This window comes from Choristoneura fumiferana, chromosome 20 (assembly GCF_025370935.1).
Source record: "Choristoneura fumiferana chromosome 20, NRCan_CFum_1, whole genome shotgun sequence".
Lineage (NCBI taxonomy): Eukaryota > Metazoa > Arthropoda > Insecta > Lepidoptera > Tortricidae > Choristoneura > Choristoneura fumiferana.
In genome coordinates, this window is record NC_133491.1 from 925,521 (window position 1) to 948,507 (window position 22,987).

General features: G+C 38.0%; 1 protein-coding gene across 1 annotated transcript in view; it reads left to right on the forward strand.

Moving 5' to 3' along the window:
* Positions 1–22,987, forward strand: part of LOC141439356 (uncharacterized) — a 1,011,003-nt gene that overhangs the window by 887,082 nt on the left and 100,934 nt on the right. Inside the window, 1 exon segment of the mRNA XM_074103643.1 lies at positions 7,328–7,494. Coding sequence (XP_073959744.1) covers positions 7,328–7,494 — 167 coding nt within the window.

Consider the following 22,987-nt stretch of genomic DNA (forward strand, 5'->3'; position numbering starts at 1 on the left):
CAGCATTCCACATAACCACAGAATGAAATATATATTAGTACTAACGTAACCAAAACGTAACCAAAACCCCAACTCAGCAACCCTCCCAAATTACGTTTTTACGAGACACCGGCACACTTTTATTATTCAAACATTTAAAAAGAAAACAAGTATTTTCCCGCCAAAAACCGCGTCATAAACGACCCAGCCGAACTCTCGCAAATGCGTCCGTTACTCCGACCGGTCCATAAATTTTTAAATGGACCGGCTCGGACGGCCAATGGCTGCGTTGTATTTGAAAAACGAACGCGCGTTCGTTAGGACCCGCCATTTTTGTCGATAAAGCCAAAGGCTGATGGCGGGTTTTCGTTTTCTTGTTATTTATGGTTTAAATGATTTCTAGTAACAATGCTGGTGAAATATGAAGTCGCGCGGTTTGTGTGAAGTAAAAAATGGCTGCACAAGCCTAGGTTGCCGAAATCTAACTTAATACAAACTAATGATCCAATAATAATGGTGATTAATGATGATTATGATGATGATTATCCGAACTTCACTGGTCTGATAACAGAATAAAAGCTATTTTATAATAAATTTAGTATATTAGAAAAACTAATTTAATAATATGACAAACGCATTATTGTAAAGGTACAATTGATGTACTATATTATAAAATATATTAGAAATAAATTTGCCATAAAAAAATCCTGGACGGGCTATTTTAATTATTTTTTAATAATGATTTTTAACATTTTTGTTGTATCATCGAGATAATAAGTAAATTTTATATAGACTTAACTTTAATATACTAGAATATGTAGATGTTGGGTGTGCTATTAAGCGTGTGTTAAGCGGTCACAGCGGAAGACCAGCGTTGGCCTACACGGCCAGCACTATGCTGAGCTGGGACCGCTTCGCGAGTTCGCATATTGTTGTTTTTTTCTTTCTTTAATGTATTTTTATTATGTTTTGTGCGAATGGCGAATAAATATTTCTATTTCTATTTATTTTTTCTATTCTATTGTTTACCCAGGTAAACAGACGAACTACGGGTTGCCAGGTATAAACTTAAACAGTTAGGCATCGTCCTAATAGCGTAATTAGCGTATTCGCGTTCTATTAGGACGATGCCATATCGTCACTACTTTGAAAAAATCTCGTATCTCAAATCAGTACGACAGCAAAATTGACCTTTCAAATAATGTTCATTTATAAACTTCATTTAGAGAAGTATCAATTTTGAGATACGAGCTTTTTTCAAAGTAGTGACGATATGTCGATGCCAACTTTCACTTGATTGGATAATGGAACAAGTTGTATATCAACGTAAACGCTGTTTTATTGTGAACACGTTGATATAGGGCTCCCATCCCACCCTATATACGTCCCACTGCTGGGCACAGGCCTCCTCTCAGAACAAGAGGATATATAGGGTTGTTTGCATTTAATTAAAAATCGTCAATCAATCAATGAAAGGTTTTGCTGTATTTTTTATACGTACGAGTATAACCCCACGAGTATTTTTTTTTAATGAAGTGAAATTTTGATGAAAAAACAGAAAGGGGCAACGAGTACGGTAGGATATTACCTCTGTCTTTATTTAATAACTTTGTATAGAGAATATGGAGATTACACTTTATGCTACAAACAAACTGATACAAAACCTAAATATTGTGAATTAGCAAAACAAACGTAAAGGCAGGAATTTCTTTAAAGACCATGATAGCGCGGGAGCCCGCATTCTGGTTCTAATTAAAGATGCTTCAAAAGCATTTTGGGCCTACCTGCGGTTGCTGGTTTTTCATCACGTTTATTGTGGCGGTAAATAAATAATGCTTATGTGTAATTAGGTGAATATACTTGTTTGCGAAGCGAAATTACATCTTAGACTTAAGGAGAATAGATTTGTATGTTTGTAACGAGTTAACTCAATATCTACAGGACCGATGTCAAAAATTCTTCCACCATTAGAACGCTACATTATCCCTCTGTAATATATGCTATATTTATTAAAATAAAAAATAAGGCATCCGTACTAAAACTTCCATAATGTAACCTAAGGTGAAAAAAAAAACATAAAATGTCTTTCATCGCATGCGCTGCGGTAACTATTTGATGATAGAACAAAAAAATGTTCTACAATATTCAATAATATATCAATATCAAAAAAAGCTTTGGGATATTAGGGATATTAGATGGTTCTGACAGAATATCAGCGCTGCAGGCGTTTTAACGCCTCAGCATAATGCTGAGTCAGCGGCCGTTTCACTTTTGCGAGGACACACAAAATCATATATTTTAATTTTTGTATTTCTTTTTTTTTGTTTTATTTGTGTTTGCTGTTGTTGTTTTTAGTTTGGTTGTATTTGTGTGTCTTTGTGAACGTGAATAAATGTCTTCTATTTCTATTTCTATATTATAATATCTAGTCAGATCAAAACTTGAGGCGAGCTCCTGTGTGTGGAATCCCCACGAATCTACGTATGCTCTCATGATCGAAAAGTACAAAAGCGGTTCTTGCGTTTCCTTTACAAGAAATCTTGCGGATACTATCCTTTTATGTACCCAACTGTCTACCTCCAAGGTACTCTTGGCTACAATTCGCTAGAGACACGTAGACTTTACGAGCAAATTATGACTGTGATCCGAATTTTGCGCGGATGCTTCGACTGCCCCGCGCTGCTGGGTGAGGCGTGTCGCCTGTCTGCGCCCGAACAGCACGGCCGGCTGCGCGGCCACTGCCGCCGCCTGTTCGCGCCACCGCCCGCGCGCACGGTATCGCGCCGCTACTCTCCCATCTGCCGTGCTCTACATGTACTGAACATGTTCAATATTAAAGAGTTTGAGTGTGATGTGTTTGCTGATGTATGGACGGTGATAGAAAGGAAGAGTATGCGTATATGTGAAAAATATAAGTCAGCTGTAAGTACCAGCATTTTGTAATTTTTGTTATATTTGTTAAAATTGTTACCTTTTTTTTGTTACTTTTATTACTTATACCTACTTTATCCTTATTCTATAATTATAAGTGTAAATATTTGTTTTGCCAACCTGTTACTCTTTAGGACTAAGACCTGTAATGTAACTTGTTGTATTTTTGACCTTTAATAATAAATAAATAAATAATAATAAATAAATAAATAAATATCCAACTATTGTATTCATACTCGTAGCACTCTAACTACTTTTTTACATTTTAAAACTAACTAACTAACTAACTAATTTGGCTCAGGGACCCAAAGAGGGTCTTGGCCTCCGAAACGAGAGCACGCCATCTGTCCCGATCGTGCGCAGCCTCTTGCCAGTCGTCGACTTGGAGACGTCGCAGATCCGCCTGGACACTGTCCTCCCAGCGGTACCTGGGTCGGGGTCGCCCAACCGGGCGGCGACCAGCCGGTCGTCCCACGTACGCTCTTTTGGCAGCCCGATCCTCTCCCATTCGTAGTAGGTGGCCGAACCAGCGAAGTCTGTGTGTGTCTGTTTTACATTTTAAAAGTTGATAGAAATGCCGACCAAAATTAGTCCATTTTATCCATCATACCTTTGAATTTAATCTTTAGTTAAATTAATTGAACCAGAGGTCATCCGTCTTGCCGATCCGCGGTCTCCATTTGAAAATCCGCGGTCTTCGTGCTATATTGCTTACCCATTGCCACTTCAACAAGTTAATCCGCTTGGCTTTGTCTGTGATTCTCGTTCATCTACGTATCTCCTCATTTCTCTTTCGATCCCATAGAGGAACCCCGAGCGTAGCTCTTTCCATGTGTTCTCTTAATTTAATTTAATTTTGGGGAGTCCTTATTGTTAGCATGTGATGCATGTATCAATAAAAAATATTCAAATAATGTTCAAAGGTTAACTAGAATTTCGCCTTTGTACATCTTATTATCCTGTGGTTTGTTATTATCATGTGTTTTTATGTATAATGTAGAGTTTTACAATACAATATTTGCGTGACTTATACAGTCTAAATGTATGAAACAAAAAATCCTATACCATCATACATATATCTAACTAATACTACATGTACCGCAAATAAATTTCATTTCATTAAATTAATTTATATCAAAGAAAACCATTTTAAGCTGTCAGTTAACAAACTTATTCTAATTCAGCGTAACATTTAATTACCCAGTTCACATTCACAATCGAGTGGCGTAAAATTCACTATGAAAGGATAATTTCGATGCAAAAAGCGTAATAACGACTATGCCGAGACGCGTTTGCACGGACGAGTAACTCGCCCAGTGCGACGACCGAGCTACTTGTCTTGTTGGTCAGGGCTGCTAGATGGAGATATTATCTAGTTGCATAAATTTTAAGTCTTGGTTTTTTTCCGCCGAAACTAAATTTTTATAACAATTATGAATAAGTAATGATTTTAGACAAAAAAGAGTTATATTGTTATAACACTACATTATGAAAAACTTTATTTATGACTTTCCACAAACTAAACTTTTTGCGCAAGCTGTAACGAAGACGCTTTGCTCGCGCTTCTCGGTCGCTCGGTCGACCAACAAGCATGTGGGTTACTAGATGGTAAAAAAATTCTGCCGTCCATGGATAAGCTCGACTCCTTGGGTATCGCTGGTACAACAAAGTCGATGACGGTGCAGTTGCTGTCAACGGATTTTAGTTGCATGCATATGAGTATTATTTACTTACATCAATTAATTTACTGACATAATTAAATAATGATTTGACAGGACTTCCTGTTATAGCAAGTGTACATATAAAAAACTAAAATTGTAGACCGCTAGGATACGGACATTGATTTCAAATACAAACAGAAGCAGGGTCATATTTTCGTAGCTTTCTATAGGTGTATTTGTACTTCACAAACCCTAAAATATAAAGGAACTACTTTTACATTTTTATAAGTTAACACAAAGGTTTGGAAGAATCTTTATTTGTTGATTACCAGATTTTTTCGTCAGCACTGTTTTCTCAACAAGGTGTTTAACTTTTTCAATATCGAGATTTATTACTTTGCCTCGACAGCCCTGCTTGTTGCCTGTTGTTGCCTCAATTGGAGGGCCGCCCTCGAGTGCCCAGTTACAAATGCAATTTGTCATGATACTCTGGGTTTTCGAGGAAAAGTTTTAACAATATGAATTCTTTCTCAAAAGTAACGGGAGTAGTTTCTGATGTTTTACAAGAACGAGTTATTTTTTGAATCAGGCTCTACTTTGCGGAGGTCCATATTAAGAAAGTATAAACAATTAATTTTCTCACCCGTGACCTTATGATAGCTATGTATTATGCTACAAATATGTGTTCATGCAGCTAGCAAGTTTTAAAGGAAACAAAAAACAACAAACAGGGCAAGTTAAATAAAACCTTGTAATAAAATTCACTTAATTTAGTATAACACAGCCACGTTCAGGCTATAACTAATATACTACCAAGCTACTCTATGCATCGAGTAATAATTCTATTTATTAAGCCCCGTTAAAAGCTTGCAGTCGAGTAAATTAGCCATTTGGAACCGGCCAACATTCCGGTACGACAATGTAATTATTAAATTCCAGCAGTCACTGGGTCCCGCGTGCCGTGCTACGACGTTATCTTTTATTAATTTTATCTGAAATTGATACTTCTAGTGGAAATGTGTGGCATTTAACGCGTGTTCCTGAGATGGATGATTAATTCGCTGCTGGTCGCTGGGTATAAAGACCGGCCACGTGCGAGTCTGACTCGCGCACTGAGGGTTTTGTATAAATATTTCAAAATATACCTAGCGTATAAACGGTCGTACCCTTCAAAATCCAATGTTAGCTAATGCAATCAAAAACAACATGGTGCATTTTTATATTATTTGTTTTTAGATAGCAGTACATTTGCTTAACAAAATCTAATATTTAGAAAGAAAAGAAAGAAAGAAAGAAAATACATTTATTTAACGCCATAAAAACAAACATAGAACAAATACAAGAAATACATGACGCTAAACAGGTCCCCACTCATCATAATGCCACGGCAAGCCGTGGCGGCGCTGATTTTCAGTGAGGACCTTATCTAAAAACTAACTTAAAACAAAAAATAAAAAATAAACTTATTAAGTTGTATTGATTTAGGTTTCGAACCCGTATTTTTTGGTTATACGCGCTAAGTATGCTACCAACTGCATTACGTCAGCCCCTACTAATCCAGACAAAAATCTCAAACTCCGTCCAGCGCTCCCGAAAAACTTTTTAAATTTGATTAAAATCTAAGAAATTATCTATCACTAAATAATACCCCCTCGTTAATGACTAAGTATAAGTAATCAACTAGCATAACTTCAATCAACATAATCTTCTTTCCCACAAATTGGCCGCAGTAATACGTCCGTAACGAAGTTAGCGCCTTGAGGATACATGGCCAACTCCGGCGCTAGACAATTACGGACGTCTTGTGTATAATTAAACGTCCATCCAATGGGTGTGGATACACCCTGTATACTTGTATACACTAGCACAAGTTTGGGGGTTCGAATTAGTTGTAAAAAGTTCAGTGTCAAGTTGCGTCTATTGTAAAGCGTTTGATAAAATATAAAATTAAGAAAAATTTTAAATGTAATATTGTAATGAACTAAAAGAATTTCCTTGCTTACCCGCGACCTTATGATAGTTTATCTTATGCAAAATATGCTTGTTCATGCAGTTCCTCCACCTCCACACATAAGAACACACACAAATCGTACGATTAAAATTTATTAATATTTTGTGGGTAGTTTTGTTTTGTTTTAATTGAGAAAAAATATAGATGGGTACTTGGGGAGTTACAGTGACATATTAAAACAGGTGTGTGTGTGTTGTTGTGGTAGCATGGTGTACGGTTACGTGGTACTCTGAAGATGAGCTCTGGTTGAGTTCGAAACGCGTCAGTGTAGTGTGGTGGTGGAGGAACTGCATGAACACGCATATTTTGCATAAGCTTAACTGTCATAAGGTCGCGGGTGAGCAAGGAAATTCTTTAAGTTCATTGAGATGGACCTCCGCAAAGTAACGCCTGATTCAATAAATTATGTAATACCTACCTACATAGCTCCTAAGCTAACTTACTAGCGCTATTAATCTAAGTTATTAGAAGTAAAATATCATTATATCATTAAATACTTCTAAGGTTTTTTACTTCGCCATACGTGCACGACAACTAAGTCTGTGCCATACATGTGTTTATATACAGCCTCCTACTCTTCTCATCATCATCATATTCAGCCGTAGATCATCACTCTTGGAGATATGCCTCCCCCATATACCTCCAGTTGCTTCGGTGGGAAGCGGCCAACGTGAACTCGCGACTAATAATAAATTTTAATAGCTTTGTGTGTATATTGATGTCTCTTTTTTTTCTTACTCACCAGCGAGCCGCGACAACGAAGGCGACTCCCGCAACTACCGCTCCGCCGAGGAGCAAGCGCGAGACCTGGCCCGCTCCATTCGCCGAGAGGTCGCCAAGCTCGAGAGCAAGTGGAACTCGCTCGTCGACCGCAGCGACGCCTGGGGGAGGTGTTTGGATGATGCTGTACAGGTAAGAAGCACATTATTTCTCAAAAATGTCCGTAAAGGTTGACATTATTCTTTACATAACAGAAGGTGAAGTGCATAGTTTATGGTCAGCGAAAAATTAAAAAGTTGTAAAGATTGCAGGCGCGCTAGCTCGACGATAATAAATTAGCGCGCCTGCAATCAGTCATATTTTTTTTTTAAGTTAAAAAGGCCATGGATATGTTGGCACAAGTCGTATACAGCCAAGTCTAATGGCCGGTATCAGATATTTTGTTGGAACTCCGGACTTTTTCTATTGGGTCTGAAATAGCTTGTGGTGTTTTCGGTGGAAAAATACACCTGCAGTTTATTTTTAATGAAAAAAGGCGGGAAAGCATAAGAAAAATATTGGAATAAAATTATATTTTATAATATATTTTGAGAAAAAGTTTATTCTATTTCAGAATTATTCACCATTTTTGAGAAAAGCTTTATATTAGTCTCGGCTGGAAGAGTAATTGCTGGCTTCGTATTAGTTAAACGGACTCGCAAGCTCGTCCCTTTAATACTCATACTCAGCCAGCAATTGCCTACTTCCAGGCCACGACAATAATCTACTATTAACAGCCACTAGGCTCGTAAGCTTTAGACTTCGCGGGACGTTAAAACCAGCATCATCATCATTCAAGCCTATAATACGTCCCACTACTGGGTACACGCCTCCTCTCAAAATTGCTTGGGCCGCAGTTCCCACGCGGGCTCAGTGTGCATTGAGAACTTCACACGCACCATTGAATTACTTCGCTAGTAGAACGCTTAAAATACTCAAATCAAATAAAGTACTCAGCCGATCATAGACAGCGCTAGGACAAAAGTGTATCTACAACAATACCTTCACCTAAAGCGGAAGAGACAGAGCTGTATTTTATAACGGTTAAGCAATTCCCAAACAACAAATTAGGTTGGATTAGAATACTACGTTACTCTTAATATACCTACTCAAACAAGTTTCACTTTAAAATGCGTCTAAGTAAACGAAGCATGAAAGATAGTTGCGTGAAGCGCCATCTCTACAAGTTAGTAGGAACTATCTGCCTTGTTCGATGCGCGTCGCAGCTCTGCTGCATCGGCTTTGCGACATGATGTTTTACGCGGACATTACAGAGATGGCGCCACTGGCATGTTTGAAGAAAGCATCGATTTATGGGCAAATCAATAACCGAATGCGGTTTGTAAATAAGTTTTCGTATTCGCATCTGCGAAAGCGTTACTTTTTAACCCTTCACGCTTCCTAGAGATCAGTAGTCTTCTAGGACATTTCCCGCACAAAATAAGTTAGGGACTAATGTAGTCTCTAGGACGCGTGACGGGTTAAGTCGTTTATACCTTACCAAAAAATGGTCAAGTGCGTGTCGGCGCTCAGGGTTCCGTAGTTTAGAAATTATAAATAAACTTTTCAGCTATACCTAGGTACTATATTTCTATGAATTCTATTAATATTATAAGTTTAAAAGTTTGTGCGTTTGTGCGATACAATTTCATGTTAAACGGCTGGACTATGTATGTACCTAGTTGGGTCTCTGGAATAACATTAAATACGCTATTTCTTATCCCGATATTCCCACGATATCGAGATAAAGTTCTCAAATCTCAACCGCTAAGTTAGAGACATGGAATAAACGTAAGTGAAGACCATGTGACCATGGAGTATTTTTTAGCAAATTTCCACGGTTCTTTTTTTAAATATCGGAATTTAAATTCGACTGAGCTCATAGAGCCCATAGATACGGGATACATTGCAAGTTAAATACAAGCTTTTAATTAAAATAACATGTTATTCATGTCGTTATGATTAAAACTTGTAAAAACACGGTCAAATTGATATGTAAAACCAAATTAAGCTCTTTCAACGCCTGCATCATTTAGCAACTCACATCCTGTCACTTCTGTCTCGATCACTAATCGCTCGTCCGCATGCGCGTGCGCTGGTAAAGCGACGCGGAGCTTTAGACTCACACGCAGCTGACGGGTTTTAGGAACATTTCCGCCTTTATTAGCTATTGCCTGCGACTATGTCTGCCAATACTTTGTTTATCGCAAGAAACTATACAAATTTTTGGGATGAAAATGTCATCATAATCTGTTGAGGTACTTTAAGCGTGAAAGCATAACAAAAATAAATAAAAAAACAATCACTAACTATCATACTGGCATCCACTAGCTATACAATATACGACATTTTGCACTGACTGCCAGAACTGTTGATTTTTTTGAACATCGTTTTTTACGAAAGAAAATAAACCAAATCCTTGACTAGCAGAGATCCGTTCAGGGATAAGTCCGCCACCTTTTTGTACAATAAACTGTACATATAAACAAACAAACAATTGGCAAACTTTAAGATACATGAATAAAAGCGAACCTCTTGAGTGGAGGCCCTTTATGGGATTATGGCGATTTCTAAAAAAAATTGGTAATACTCCTCTTATGGTCCTCTTCGGTATGTATATTAGGTATATCAATCAAAGCCCATCACCTCTCCGGCCGTCCAGCGCGTGACGTCCGAACTGTACCGTCACGGTCACGGTGGCTGGATCCGAACAAAGCTCTCGCATATATCAATTATAGCGGTCATTGAATTAGACAGATTGATATCCACCCCCTGGACCCCTGCATGCCAAACTTGGGTGTGGGAAATTGATTTGTTTACTTAACTTGACGACTGGACTGTCAAGAGGTCAGAGAAACTGACTATAAAGCTTGAGGTCCCGGACTTAATCCTCGTTTGGAACAGATATTTGCATGAAAACGTTTGTTTTTGATTCTTGCACGTTTAGTATGTATTTAAAGTAGGTATATTTTGAACATGAAACTACCGTGGGACTCACTCTTATTAAATTATATTGTACCGGAACATGACGAGCTAAACCTAGTTTAAAACGTGAGTTATCCGGTGCAATATCATTTAATATTTAAGTATGTTATTGGTACAAATGGATTTTTAGGCATACACTATTTAAAATTAGACTTATTTAAAAATATTAATAAAAGTAAAACAAACTAATAACTAAACTATAACTAAAAGAAATTTAAAAAAGTATCCCCCAAGCCATGGTCCCAAAGATCCTGGCAGCATTTCCTCGCTCTAAAGCAATGCTGATACGTATGTTATTATTTATCTAAGTCGTTTTCTGTTTCATATCATATCCATAGTATAATTGCCCAATATACGAGTAATACAATATTTAGAATGCCTTAATAATTTATGTGACGTCAGTGATTACAACCATAGTACAGTTTTACCTAACTTACACATCACTTTCTATTTGGGTTGCCTTACCAAGATATTCACTCCAGAAACCCACACCCTGATGGCCCTGATGCATACTAGATCTAATCCAACATGTCAGATAGACTTTGTGGGGGGAGCGGTCACTGTAAAGCGGGTTGGGGGGATTCAGCAAACTATTTTAATTACTAAACGACGCGATCCACTAACTTGTGAATCGCAATGAAATAGGTTGCATGCTTAATGGATACTGGGTTCTTGAAAAGTTTGAGACGAATGTAAGATTGGTTATTTGGAGTCTTTTTGTATTTTTTATTTCAACTCCAAATTTGTTACTTTTACGGGTATCCCGTGAAACCATATCGAAAATACAAACTGAGACATGGATGCACAGAAAAACCAGAAAAAGAGACCAGCGCTGGGAATCGAACCCAGGTCCTCAGCAATCCGTGCTGCGTGCTTTAACCCCTACACACCGCTGGACAGGAATTAAGACACGAATTTTTCCTATGCATACATATCTCAGGTTGCTTATTTCTACTACGCTACTTATGCAGCAGCACTAGCGACATCTATGTTTTTCGCTCTCAACGAGAGACGTCACATTCTTTCGGAACCAACCGCTCACCCAGACAAGAGATGTCGCTACTAAGCAATCAAATTATGATTGGTTATTTGGAGTCTTTTTGTATTTTTTATTTCAACTCCAAATTTGTTACTTTACGGGTATCCCGTGAAACCATATCGAAAATACAACTGAGACATGGATGCACAGAAAACCAGAAAAAGAGACCAGCGCTGGGAATCGAACCCAGGTCCTCAGCAATCCGTGCTGCGTGCTTTAACCCCTACACCACCGCTGGACAGGAATTAAGACACGAATTTTCCTATGCATACATATCTCAGGTTGCTTATTTCTACTACGCTACTTATGCAGCAGCACTAGCGACATCTATGTTTTTCGCTCTCAACGAGAGACGTCACATTCTTTCGGAACCAACCGCTCACCCAGACAAGAGATGTCGCTACTAAGCAATCAAATTATGATTGGTTATTTGGAGTCTTTTTGTATTTTTTATTTCAACTCCAAATTTGTTACTAATAAAAATAAAAATTCCCGTGTAGATAAAAGTTTAAACCTATAGAATGCTAAGTTATCGATTCTAAACCAAATCAGGCAATGTTGGGGCCAGAGGGCAAAGTTGAAGCAGTTTACGGTATTTAATATTTTGTGCTTTGGAATTGTCTGAAAATTGCTTAGATAGCGAAGTCAATGGCACGATCAATTCAAATCTATTGGTTTCGAATTTAAATTAGCAAAGCTCACTCAAATTTCTTTACCATTTCATTAAGACGCTCTTTCTACCATCAGTTTCGGCCATCATTAATGGTTTATCTTTCACATCGTATTGACTGATAAGTAATAATAATAAAACCGGCCAAGTGCGAGTCGGACTCGCGCACAAAGGCTTCCGTACCATCATCTATACAACATTAGACATTAGCGAAAAACGGCAAAACAAAAACGTTTATTGTATGGGAGCTCCCCTTAAATAATTATTTTATTCTGTTTTTTAGTATTATTTTTTTTATTCGACTGGACGGCAAACGAGCAAGTGAAACATCTGCAACACCAGGGGTATCACAGATGCGTTGCCAACCTAGAGGCCTAAGATGGGATACCTCAAGTGCCAGTAATTTCACCGGCTGTCTTACTCGTACTCTCCACGTCGAAACACAACAGCGCAAGCACTGCTGCTTCACGGCAGGATTAGCGAGCAAGATGGTGGTAGCAATCCGGGCGGACCTTGCACAAGGTCTTACCACCTGCTTGCTGTTATAGCGGCCACAGTAATATCTGTGAAAATTTCAAGTGTCTATTACGATTCAAGAGATAGAGCCCTGTGTCAGACGGACGGACAGACAGACAAACAGCGGAGTCTCAGTAATAGGGTTCCTTGGGCGCCCTTTGGGGTACGGAACGGTACCCTAAAAACGTTTAATTTTCATCAGTCTGGACCATCAGTCCGTTAGTCTCAGAGAGTAACAATAGGGATGACAACAGTCGACACGTATTTATTGGTTTATCAAATTATTAAAAATCGACAAAGGTATAGATCATCAAACCTCCGGAGTGGGGGCTTGTGACGTCACTATTAGGTAAAAATTGTACGATATAGTGACTTCACTCGAAACGTCTAAGCACTGTATCCTCGAATTTTTTTGTTTGTCAAACAAAAGCAGAAATACGTGTACAGTATTTTTTAATTATCTAACTGACTAACTAAACAGTTTATTTTAGTCGTCTAGCCTATTCTGTCGTCACTAACCAGAATGATGGACTGAACTGGTACCAGACTTAATAAATCTAATATCTGTCAATGCCATAGCTCAAAACATCGATATATTTTTTCTCTTACAAGTTTACGTAATAATCAGCCCTATTGTTATTATTTTGATGTAAGATACATCATAAAAAAACGATACAGCACTTAGATACTTGGTCGATTACAATACCAATATTACAAGCTCCAAATCTCGTGAAGATGTATCGCTTTCTCGGTCTATTGCCCCGCACCCGTATACCCCCTGTTCGTCAGCTGTCGATAGGTTTGCATTTTGTCGATAACAATGCGCCGAGTTCGTTATCTCGCTCGTTATGCGACCACTCGCGACGAGTGCGCCAGTGTTGTGCTTCGTCGATATTTGTGTCGATACTTTTTATTAGTAGAATTAATATTGACTACATAGTCGTTGCTATTAGATCAATAGATACTATCCTTAATTTATACGGCGCCCTACCCTATATATTCACTTTTTTATAACAGTTACATAGAAAACTGGATACTTATACTTAATGGGCACTGACTGTACAATTGCAAATCTGCCCCTGTAAACTCAAGTACGCACTTGTTTTTATATACACTGTAGATGTAATGACGGCAGAAGTATTCAATGCATTGTGATGACTGGACAGGAATTTATTAATGCAAAATAAATTAAAACTGTACAAGAACATAACACAAAGACAACTCAAACAGATGTGTACTGGTAACAGCCGTTGTCTGCATTTCGGTGAAACTTTGTGCTTTTTTGGGATAAAAAGTAGTCATGTTAATCTGAAGTAATGTAAATTGGTGGAAGGTTTATTTCAGATAGTCAAATCCTATTAGATTATTTAAATCTGGGCTCAAAATATTTCCTATGTTTAGATGTCAATAATGTAATAAATCAAATAATTTATTGAATAAAGTACAAAAAGTATGAAGTATGAAGTGTTACATTATTGTGGCAAGGGGTTTCGTCTCGATGTTTTAGAATGCATGGAGATAATTAGATACAACAGTATGGGGTCTATTATTAATGAGCAGGTAAATTTAGTTTCATCTCCCTTGCTACGGCTTGGATCTAATTTCAGCAATGGTAGTTAATAAAACATGCCTTGACAGTAAATAAATAAAAATCAAGGTAGTTTTGAAGGACGGTTAAAAAATGTATTAATAATTTGTAGGTAGTTTTGTTTTGTTTCATAAAACGTATGTGGTACTTGGGGAGTACAGTGACAAGTTAATACGGTGGTTGTGGTTCGTTAGTCTAACAACTGGTAGCATGGTGTACGGTTGTGTCACTCTGAAGATGAGCTCGGGTTGAGTTCAAACGCGTCAGTGTAGTGTGGTGGTTTGTGTTATTTGTGTGTGTTCTTACAGTGTGGAGGTGGAGGAACTGCATGAACACGCATATTTTGCATAAGCTTAGCTATCGTAAGGTCGCGGGTGAGCAAGGAAATTCTTTTAGTTCAGTAATAAATCAATTCAATTACCTAACAATGTCACAATTACATGAATGTTCTTAAAATTTTACTTTGAATATATTAGACATACATATTTTACTCGCACACATGTATTGTAATCTTACCTAACTATTCTGTCGTGCTTTACAATTATACTTTATAATACTAGCTTGCCATCACCCATTAATCGACTTCCAAACGTATCGATAAACCCCCATCTCTATCAAATATTCGCAGTGGTTAGATCGGCGCTCGTTAGTCGGCTCGCAATCCGTCTCGGTTTTTACTGGTACAGCTGGAAATAGGTCGGTGGGCGAAACTGGATGTGTGCGTGGAAAAGATTGCCCACTGACCTACGAGTATACTATAAAGTACAAGTAAAACTTTAAAAAAAATCTATTAGTCTTTTTCTAAGTGGGTCCAGTTTGTTTCATTGATTACCCCTACATACAAACATAGGTACACATCATTATCTCAGCCTACTTGCATTAATCCTATGCGGATTCGCTGCGGATCGGCAGGGACCTCTGCGGATTGGGCACACACATGGTGGAGAGCCGTGTGGCCTAGTGGTTTGGCCTATCGCCTCTCAAACAGAGGGTCGTGGGTTCAAACCCCGGCTCGCACCTCTGAGTTTTTCCAAATTCATGTGCGGAATTACATTTGAAATTTACCACGAGCTATGCGGTGAAGGAAAATATCGTGAGGAAACCTGCACAAACCTGCGAAGCAATTCAATGGTGCGTGTGAAGTTCCCAATCCGCACTGGGCCCGCGTGGGAACTATGGCCCAAGCCCTCTTGTTTTGAGAGGAGCCTGTGCCCAGCAGTGGGACGTATATAGGCTGGGATGATGATGATGATGGTGGGATTGCTTCGCTGTGTAGGTTTCCTCGAGATGTTCGATGATTAATTTCGAATGTAATTCGCACATGAATTTCGATAAACTCACAGACCTGAGCCAGAGTTTGAACCCACGATCCCCTACTTGAGAGGCCATAGGTCAAACCACTGGGCCACCACGGCTTTTTACATTACATTATTAAAGGTAAAATCAAAAAACTGCACACAAAGTACGTCTCCTACAGTACACATTTTAAGTTATGCTAAAGCCCTTTCGATAGTATGCAGCAGAAAGTGAAAAATGTACCCTAATATATAAGAAGGGGGAGGTTCAGAGGGTAGACAGGCACGGACAGACGTGCGTGTGCATATATTAAGCTTAGAGTGCTTCCCTGTGATTCTGTTTAGGCTGTGTGCACAGCATGACATACGACCATGCGGTGTAAATACCTGTAATTTAGAATTCCAATGTACCCCTGCTGCTGGTATATGCAGGGGATGTTGTTAATAAATATTTTTTCAAGGTAAAATAATTTTAAAAAAGCTAGATAAACTGTAAATTAATTAGTAGGTACTTAATAATACTAGCAAGCGGTAGAGTGGTAGCCAAGATTGGGTTGAAGATCGGTGGGCTGAACTGTGGATGAAATTGGCACAGGACCGGGCAAAATGGCGTGAAAATGAAGAAGTCTTTACTCAGCAGTAGGTGCGTGGATGTGGGCAGGTTTGATTGAATAGCAATACTTGGCTATAAATACATTTCACGCAGGTAACCTATATATACATTATATACTCAGCGGCACAAAATTTGGCCCACTCTACATACAAAATGACATTACTGCATATAGTGCTGTATATAGTCTAGTACCGTGCGTTTTAAGCGAAACTTCTTTCCTCGCACGACGAAGATCGGGAATCAGCTTACTGCGGCAACATTCCCGGAGCGTTACAACTTAGGGATCTTTAAAAAACGAGCCTACCAATTCCTAAAAGGGTCGGCAACGCACCTGTAATTCCCCTCGTGTTGCGGGTGTCCATGGGCGACGGTGATCGCTCTCCATCAGGTGACCCGTCTGCTCGGTTTCCTCCTCTTATAAAAACCATTTGAGGGCCAGATTTTTGCCGCTTAGTATATTTTTACTGGAAGAAAATATTGGGTTTAGGCTTAGCTTGGCAGATGGAACTCACAATTGACTCGCAATAATAATAATAATACTCTTTTGTCCTTTAGATGAGTGCGAGTTATATACAAATAATAATAATAACCTAACCAACAAAAGTTGGAAAACCCCTGACTTTGTCACCTCAAAGTTCAATATCTCAAAAACGGCTGAACCGATTTTGATAAAACATGTCTAAGAACCCTCGCTAGAAAACTTGCTTTTAATTAAAAAAAAATCGTTTAAGAGCTACGGTGCCACAGACAGACAGACAGACACACACACAGACACACAGCGTTCAAACTTATAACACCCCTCTTTTTGCGTCGGGGGTTTAAAATAAAATCATTACACTTGATCGATTCAGGCGTTGCTTTGCGGAAAGCACAACACATGTGTTTTCATAAACATAAACTAATATCTTTTGTGTGCAAGTGAAAATAATGTACATTAAAACATATGTGTAGCATAGATTTAGCTGTTCATCACATGTGCTGGCATAGTAATAAAGTTTAGTAGATAATGATACTGGCATTTCAGAACACTTTAATTTATTTACTAACATAGCGGTAGCGTTCTCTTTCTAACACACTACAGATCAATGGGTTTGAAATACACGTAACTATGTATTTGTTAGAATTACACCTCTCCATTTCTTCCGTGGATGTCGTAAGAGGCGACTGAGGATATAGGTTAAGGTATACCGTAGGCGACAGGCTAGCAACCTGTCACTATTGTACCGTTTTTGTCAAACTTAAAACGGTAACGTTTCGTGTGCTCTGCCTCTGGTCATACAGGCGTGATAGTTGTGTGTGTGTGTGTGTGTGTGTGTGTGTGTGTGTGTGTGTGTGTGTATGTATTTATAATAGAATTTTTTACAAGCTTTTATATTATATTGTTTAAAAGGTAACGAATGTAAATGAACCTTTATTCTCTTTAACGTAGATAAGTTAATTTATCAGCTCATTGCAGCAATTATTTATTTTAATTAGTGAATTTATTGTATTCACACAGAAATGAATGCGCAAATATTGCGGCGAACCATGCATACTAAACGCATGTTTCACCAAAAACCTACGAAAAACAGCCTTAAGATCACGCTTGAAAGTATAAAATCCAATGTATCCACACGGGTGACTTTTACGTGGACAATTCAAATTAAACTTTATAGCGTGAGGGTGAGAGTTGATTGTTCGTTGGAAGACGCAGTGTAAACACTTATACAGGGTGGTTATTATAATAAATTGTTTTGCGGTTGCGGCTGTATGTGCCAATGTTTTGTCGGATTGCATTTTCAGCTAAAGTCAACCTGTATAATGTGCCGTGCGTGCGCTCGTGTGCGTATGTATTTATCAACAAATAATAAACCCTTTTTTTGTCAATAGATCAAAAAATACAAGAGTGGGGAGACTCGTAACGTCATGTGGTGCGATACCTTTTGGGATCGCTTCCGTTCGCTTTTTTTGACCTATTTTAATTTGGCATAATTCATTTCGCATAACAGTACAGTCGCATAGTAATACTTTGACCACTACTTTCTTTGACATATTACGGTTTTAGAATAATTTTAGTTGGACTAATATATATTGGATTAATGTATATTATACTTACATACTATTATTTAGGCTAATAATTATTTGACATATTTTTTAGAAACCATAATTTTAGTTCCAACATTTCATTAAACATAAATTAGGTTAGGTTAGGTGATATGTTGTCAAGACGCGAAGTGCCTAAATTAAGCAGAATAGGAAGGTCCACTTTGCTTTTGTTCCTAAACATACCCGTATTAGCACTAGACTGGTATTTGGAAAAAAACGCGCGGCGCATCAATCATCAATATTATTTTGACACAACCCCTGTCACGGACGTCAACAAACTATAGTAACTAAGGTTCACAAATCCGCGCGCCGTTTTGATGTAAGCAACATGTAGTCTATACATAGATGTCAATGAATTTCTTGACGTTACCGGCCTTCAAAAAAGCCGTCAAAAAAACCTGACGACACTAACGCCATCTAGCGATATTTCGCCTGTCTTTTAGCACTTATTGTACAATCAACAGTTGATCTAACGGTTCGTCTGTCAGTATTCAGCCCTAGTGTGCGGGGACCATAAAACTGAGTCACCCACACAATACGAGTAAATTGACCTTCCAGCGGGACACTGTGTGGTGCAATTCATTTGGCGCTCTTTGAGGAAATACACGGCTTAGTGATGAGCGGAGCGACGAGCGGAGTGTAAACCCGGATTTTTAAATTCCATGGAAAGAAAATAAGCAGTTTCGTCATTGTCAAAGTGACATTTCAGGGGATCTCAATGTATGGGCCAGCTAGAAATATTATATAAAGTTCTGTTGTTACCATGTTTTTTTATTTTTCCGATAAAAGAGCCTTTTTTACGGGAGACAACTTATAAGTCGTCTTTTGACTGAGAAGTACTCGGACCGGAGTCTATCCTGTCATACAAAACAACGGAAAACGTAACAATGAACAGCCTAACTACAATAAAAATATAACAACAATGTTAACAATAAAAAAATAACAGAACAAGACTCTCTGGAAATCGTTACGCATTCAGGCTCTAATATTAATAGTGCATTGAGTGACGTCTCGCGTCAAGCGGCCCACAGCTTAAAAACCCGCAAGTAATACCACGACAATAAATGAAATATGCATACGAAAACTGTATTATTTTTGTAAATTAATATATCAAAGTGTAAATGCCAAAATAAAGTATTCCATCAATTAATTAAAACCATCTTGATTATTTTGTACAATAAAGAGTTTGTTATTGATTATGAACAGTTTTTAAATGGGAAGTCAATTTCTGACAAACGTGGAAAGAATAAATATGTTGATTTCTGCAAATGTTTTTCGATAGCGGCAACACCTTTGTTTAAATTTTTCCATTGGATTAAAAATCCGGGTTTAGAAATGTTGCGTTAGCGTTACCCAATATTCCTTGGAAATTCATTTTTTTAAACAACTTCCTACTAAAGTCCTACTATTGTCGCTATACTCGAATTTACACAGGGAGACGTCTTATCGAAATTAAACGATAAATACTTTAGGTACAACACATTTTTTGCTGATGCACCACACTCCACCTTTGCCATACTAACTCACGTCACGTAAACAGTGTTCAATCTATCTAGCTATAGCCGAAAGGTACATCATAGCTGTTCCATTTAAAAACACCTATCACCTGTACAAAATCTATCTGTGATGACGAGATAAAAATTGATTGATTGATTGATACGAACAAATTACTTAAAGCAGTTTCCTTATCCATGGTTCCAAAGATGCTGGCAGCATTCCCTCTCAATAGCTAAGCTACTCGTAATTCTTTGTCTGAATTCATGAAGCTTCAAAGCTAGGACCAAACGGAACAAAGTTTGCCGCTAGTGCTCTTAGCTCTCCCGCTTTTCCTGTCCTACCATGCTCTCTCCCTCTTTCGCGTATATTCGCGCAAGTGACAGATATACTGCGCCGCCGGCGCCGGCGCTGCTCGGATCCACAGCCATAGCTATGCTTAATGATGTTTAGGATAAATAAGACATAGTGACATAACACAGGACAGCTACGCTATGCGGATGTTTCGCTTTAAGTATCTTGGTCTATCTTGGATCAAGACTTTAAGCAACATTTGTAGTTTGTTTACCAAAAAAAAGTAAATTTTAATTATAAAGTTGAAAAAAAATATAATGGTTCATAGTAAGTAAAAATATAGTCACAAAACTTGTAAATAATGTCATGTTTGACCTCCTAACTTCGCTGTGATTTAATTTTAACTCCCGACGCACAAAGAAGGGTAACGTGTTATAAGTTTGACCGCTATGTGTCTATCTGTTTGTTTGTGGCACCGTAGCTCTTAAACGGGAGGACCGTTTTGAATGCAGTTTTTTTTTTATTTAAAAGCAGGTTTTCTAGCGATGGTTCTTAGACATGTCTCATCAAAATTGGTCTGACGTTATTGAGATATTGAACTTTGAAGTCGGGGGTTTTCCAACTTTTTGATGATTAGGTTATTATTTATACAGGATAATAATGTCATTTAATTATGATTAATATTTGAATTTTATCTTTCACAGGTAAGCTCAATTGTCTGTCACATACTTTGCTACAGCTGTAAGTACCTACCTAATATAATCGCAGTTTCTTCAAAGTAATTTAAGATAAGTCATTGAATTAATTAAAAATAACAATATTTTTAAGAAGAGAAGAGATGTAGAGATTAATGTGTTATTATTTACATTAGAGAGTGCAATATAATAATGCGTTTAGGGTGCTGATGGGGCTGGGGCGACGTTGCAGTGCGTCCGGTATGTTTGCGTGCGTGCGTATCGACGGGTTCCACGCTATTATGCGCAAGCGCTGCGCCGCGGCGATGCAGCGCGCGCGCCAGCCCCAACCGCATCCTGAGCACGGTCGCTCACCGTTGGACAGCCCAATAACAAAACATTGGCTGAGCCTACATGCAGCGGTCGTTGACAGTCTTACGTCGTTTATATATGACTTGTACTGTACTACTAACCTTAGACTTTAAGAGTGACTGTATCTACTAACAAAGCTATGGATTTTAATCTGAAATAAAAAAATATTATTATTATTATTATTATTAATAGACATTGTTACACGTGCCGTCCAAATACAACTTACTAGGTAACCATTAGTTGGCTTGCATTTACTCATGCACATAAATTTCAATTCAACTAATTTAATCTAGCCGCCGCGTTCGGTAATTAACGAATTACTTAATATTCATCACTTACAAATTAAACTGAAAACAGCTGTCTGTTTTTAAGATATTTTAGTACAGACATTATTTTTAGCCGTGGTGGCCGAGTGGTTTGACCTATGGCCTCTCAAGCAGAGGATCGTGGGTTCAAACCCCGCTTGCACCTCTGAGTCTTTCGAAATACGTGTGCGAAATTACTTTTGAAATTTACCACGAGCTTTACGTTGAAGGAAAAAACCCTGAGAAAACCTGCACAACCTGCGAAGCAATTCAATGGTGAGTGTGAAGTTCCCAATCCGCACTGGGCCTGCGTGGGAACTACGGCCCAAACTCTCATTCCGATAGGAGGCCTGTGCCCAACAGTGGGACGTGGGATGATGATGACTGTGTCCCACTACTGGACAAAGCCTCTTGACTCCCCAATCTTCCTATCCAGAGCTAAATTTGGCCAATTGATCAGTTCCGCGACTGGGTAATTTTTTTTGCTGGGTCAGTAATTCTACTACTTGATTTGATGAATGATTTCTAATTGTACACTCGTTAGTAGCTTCTTGTAGTACTGTCGAGTTCATAAACTTGTGAGCAAAAATTTGATCAAAAATATCTGTACACGCTTCTTTCTACGCCGTTAACAATAGAGTCGTGTTCAGATATTTTTGATCAAAATATAGCTCACAAGTTTATGAACTCGGCTGTACCTGCGTATTTAAAAAAAACATGTACAGACAAACAAACTGATTCGGGCACGTATCTGAATATCGTAAATTGAAATATTGATAGTTAAAATATTGACGGTCAAAATATCGAACCTAACCTAACCTGCTTTCGATATTTTGACCGCCGACTTTTTAACATTATTTATATTAATTTTCGATATTTAGATACGTCCCAACTGATTCATGTACCTTTGTTACTATGTCATATGGACATCTAGTGAAACATTTGATGATCAAAAATATCTGAACAGATATTTTTGGTTAAATTTTTGCTCACAATGTTTATGAACTCGACTGTACATGAATCAGTTTATTCTATTATACCTAGTGTATCTAAATCAATCTAATAAGCAAAATCCTTCGATAGTCTTCTGTAGTTTTTTATTGTCAAGTTCGAGTGTCAGTCATATATAAACAAAAATCATAAGTCAAAAAATGGTAAAGGCTTGTATCAAAAAGGTTCTGCAACACCTAGGTAGGTACTTTTTTAGCCGCCAAGTGGTTCTCCTATCGGAAACAATCAGTCCTAATATCGCATCGCATTAATATGTTAACGACTGCACAGTGGTGTGATTGGCTGGCTGGCAGCCAAAATTGAGATTGCGCTTTTTCTCACTGATGTATGATCGCAGATAACTCGGTTTATTAGGAGGTACCGAAGATAATTTGTATGGTTTTATAAGTAAACTATAAAATCATATTATTATGACTCTAAGAAAACTGTAGAGTTGCAGTGTAAAACAAAGTTTCTTGTCCGCGGGTAACACTACGCAAGAAAAAATGGGGAATGTCTTTAAAATTTAGAAACGCTTGAAACTTTTTATATCAATAGGAATAACCTTTCTAATTAACAGAAAAAAATATCTGATTTTAAGTAGCATCAATTAATTTTAAAAAATGAAAGAGTTTTCTTTACCGCCAAATTACGACAGTCCGGTCGGTTACGGGTTGTTGCATAGTCCAGAATAAAAAACATTAAAAAAGAATTTGTGTCTTTGAC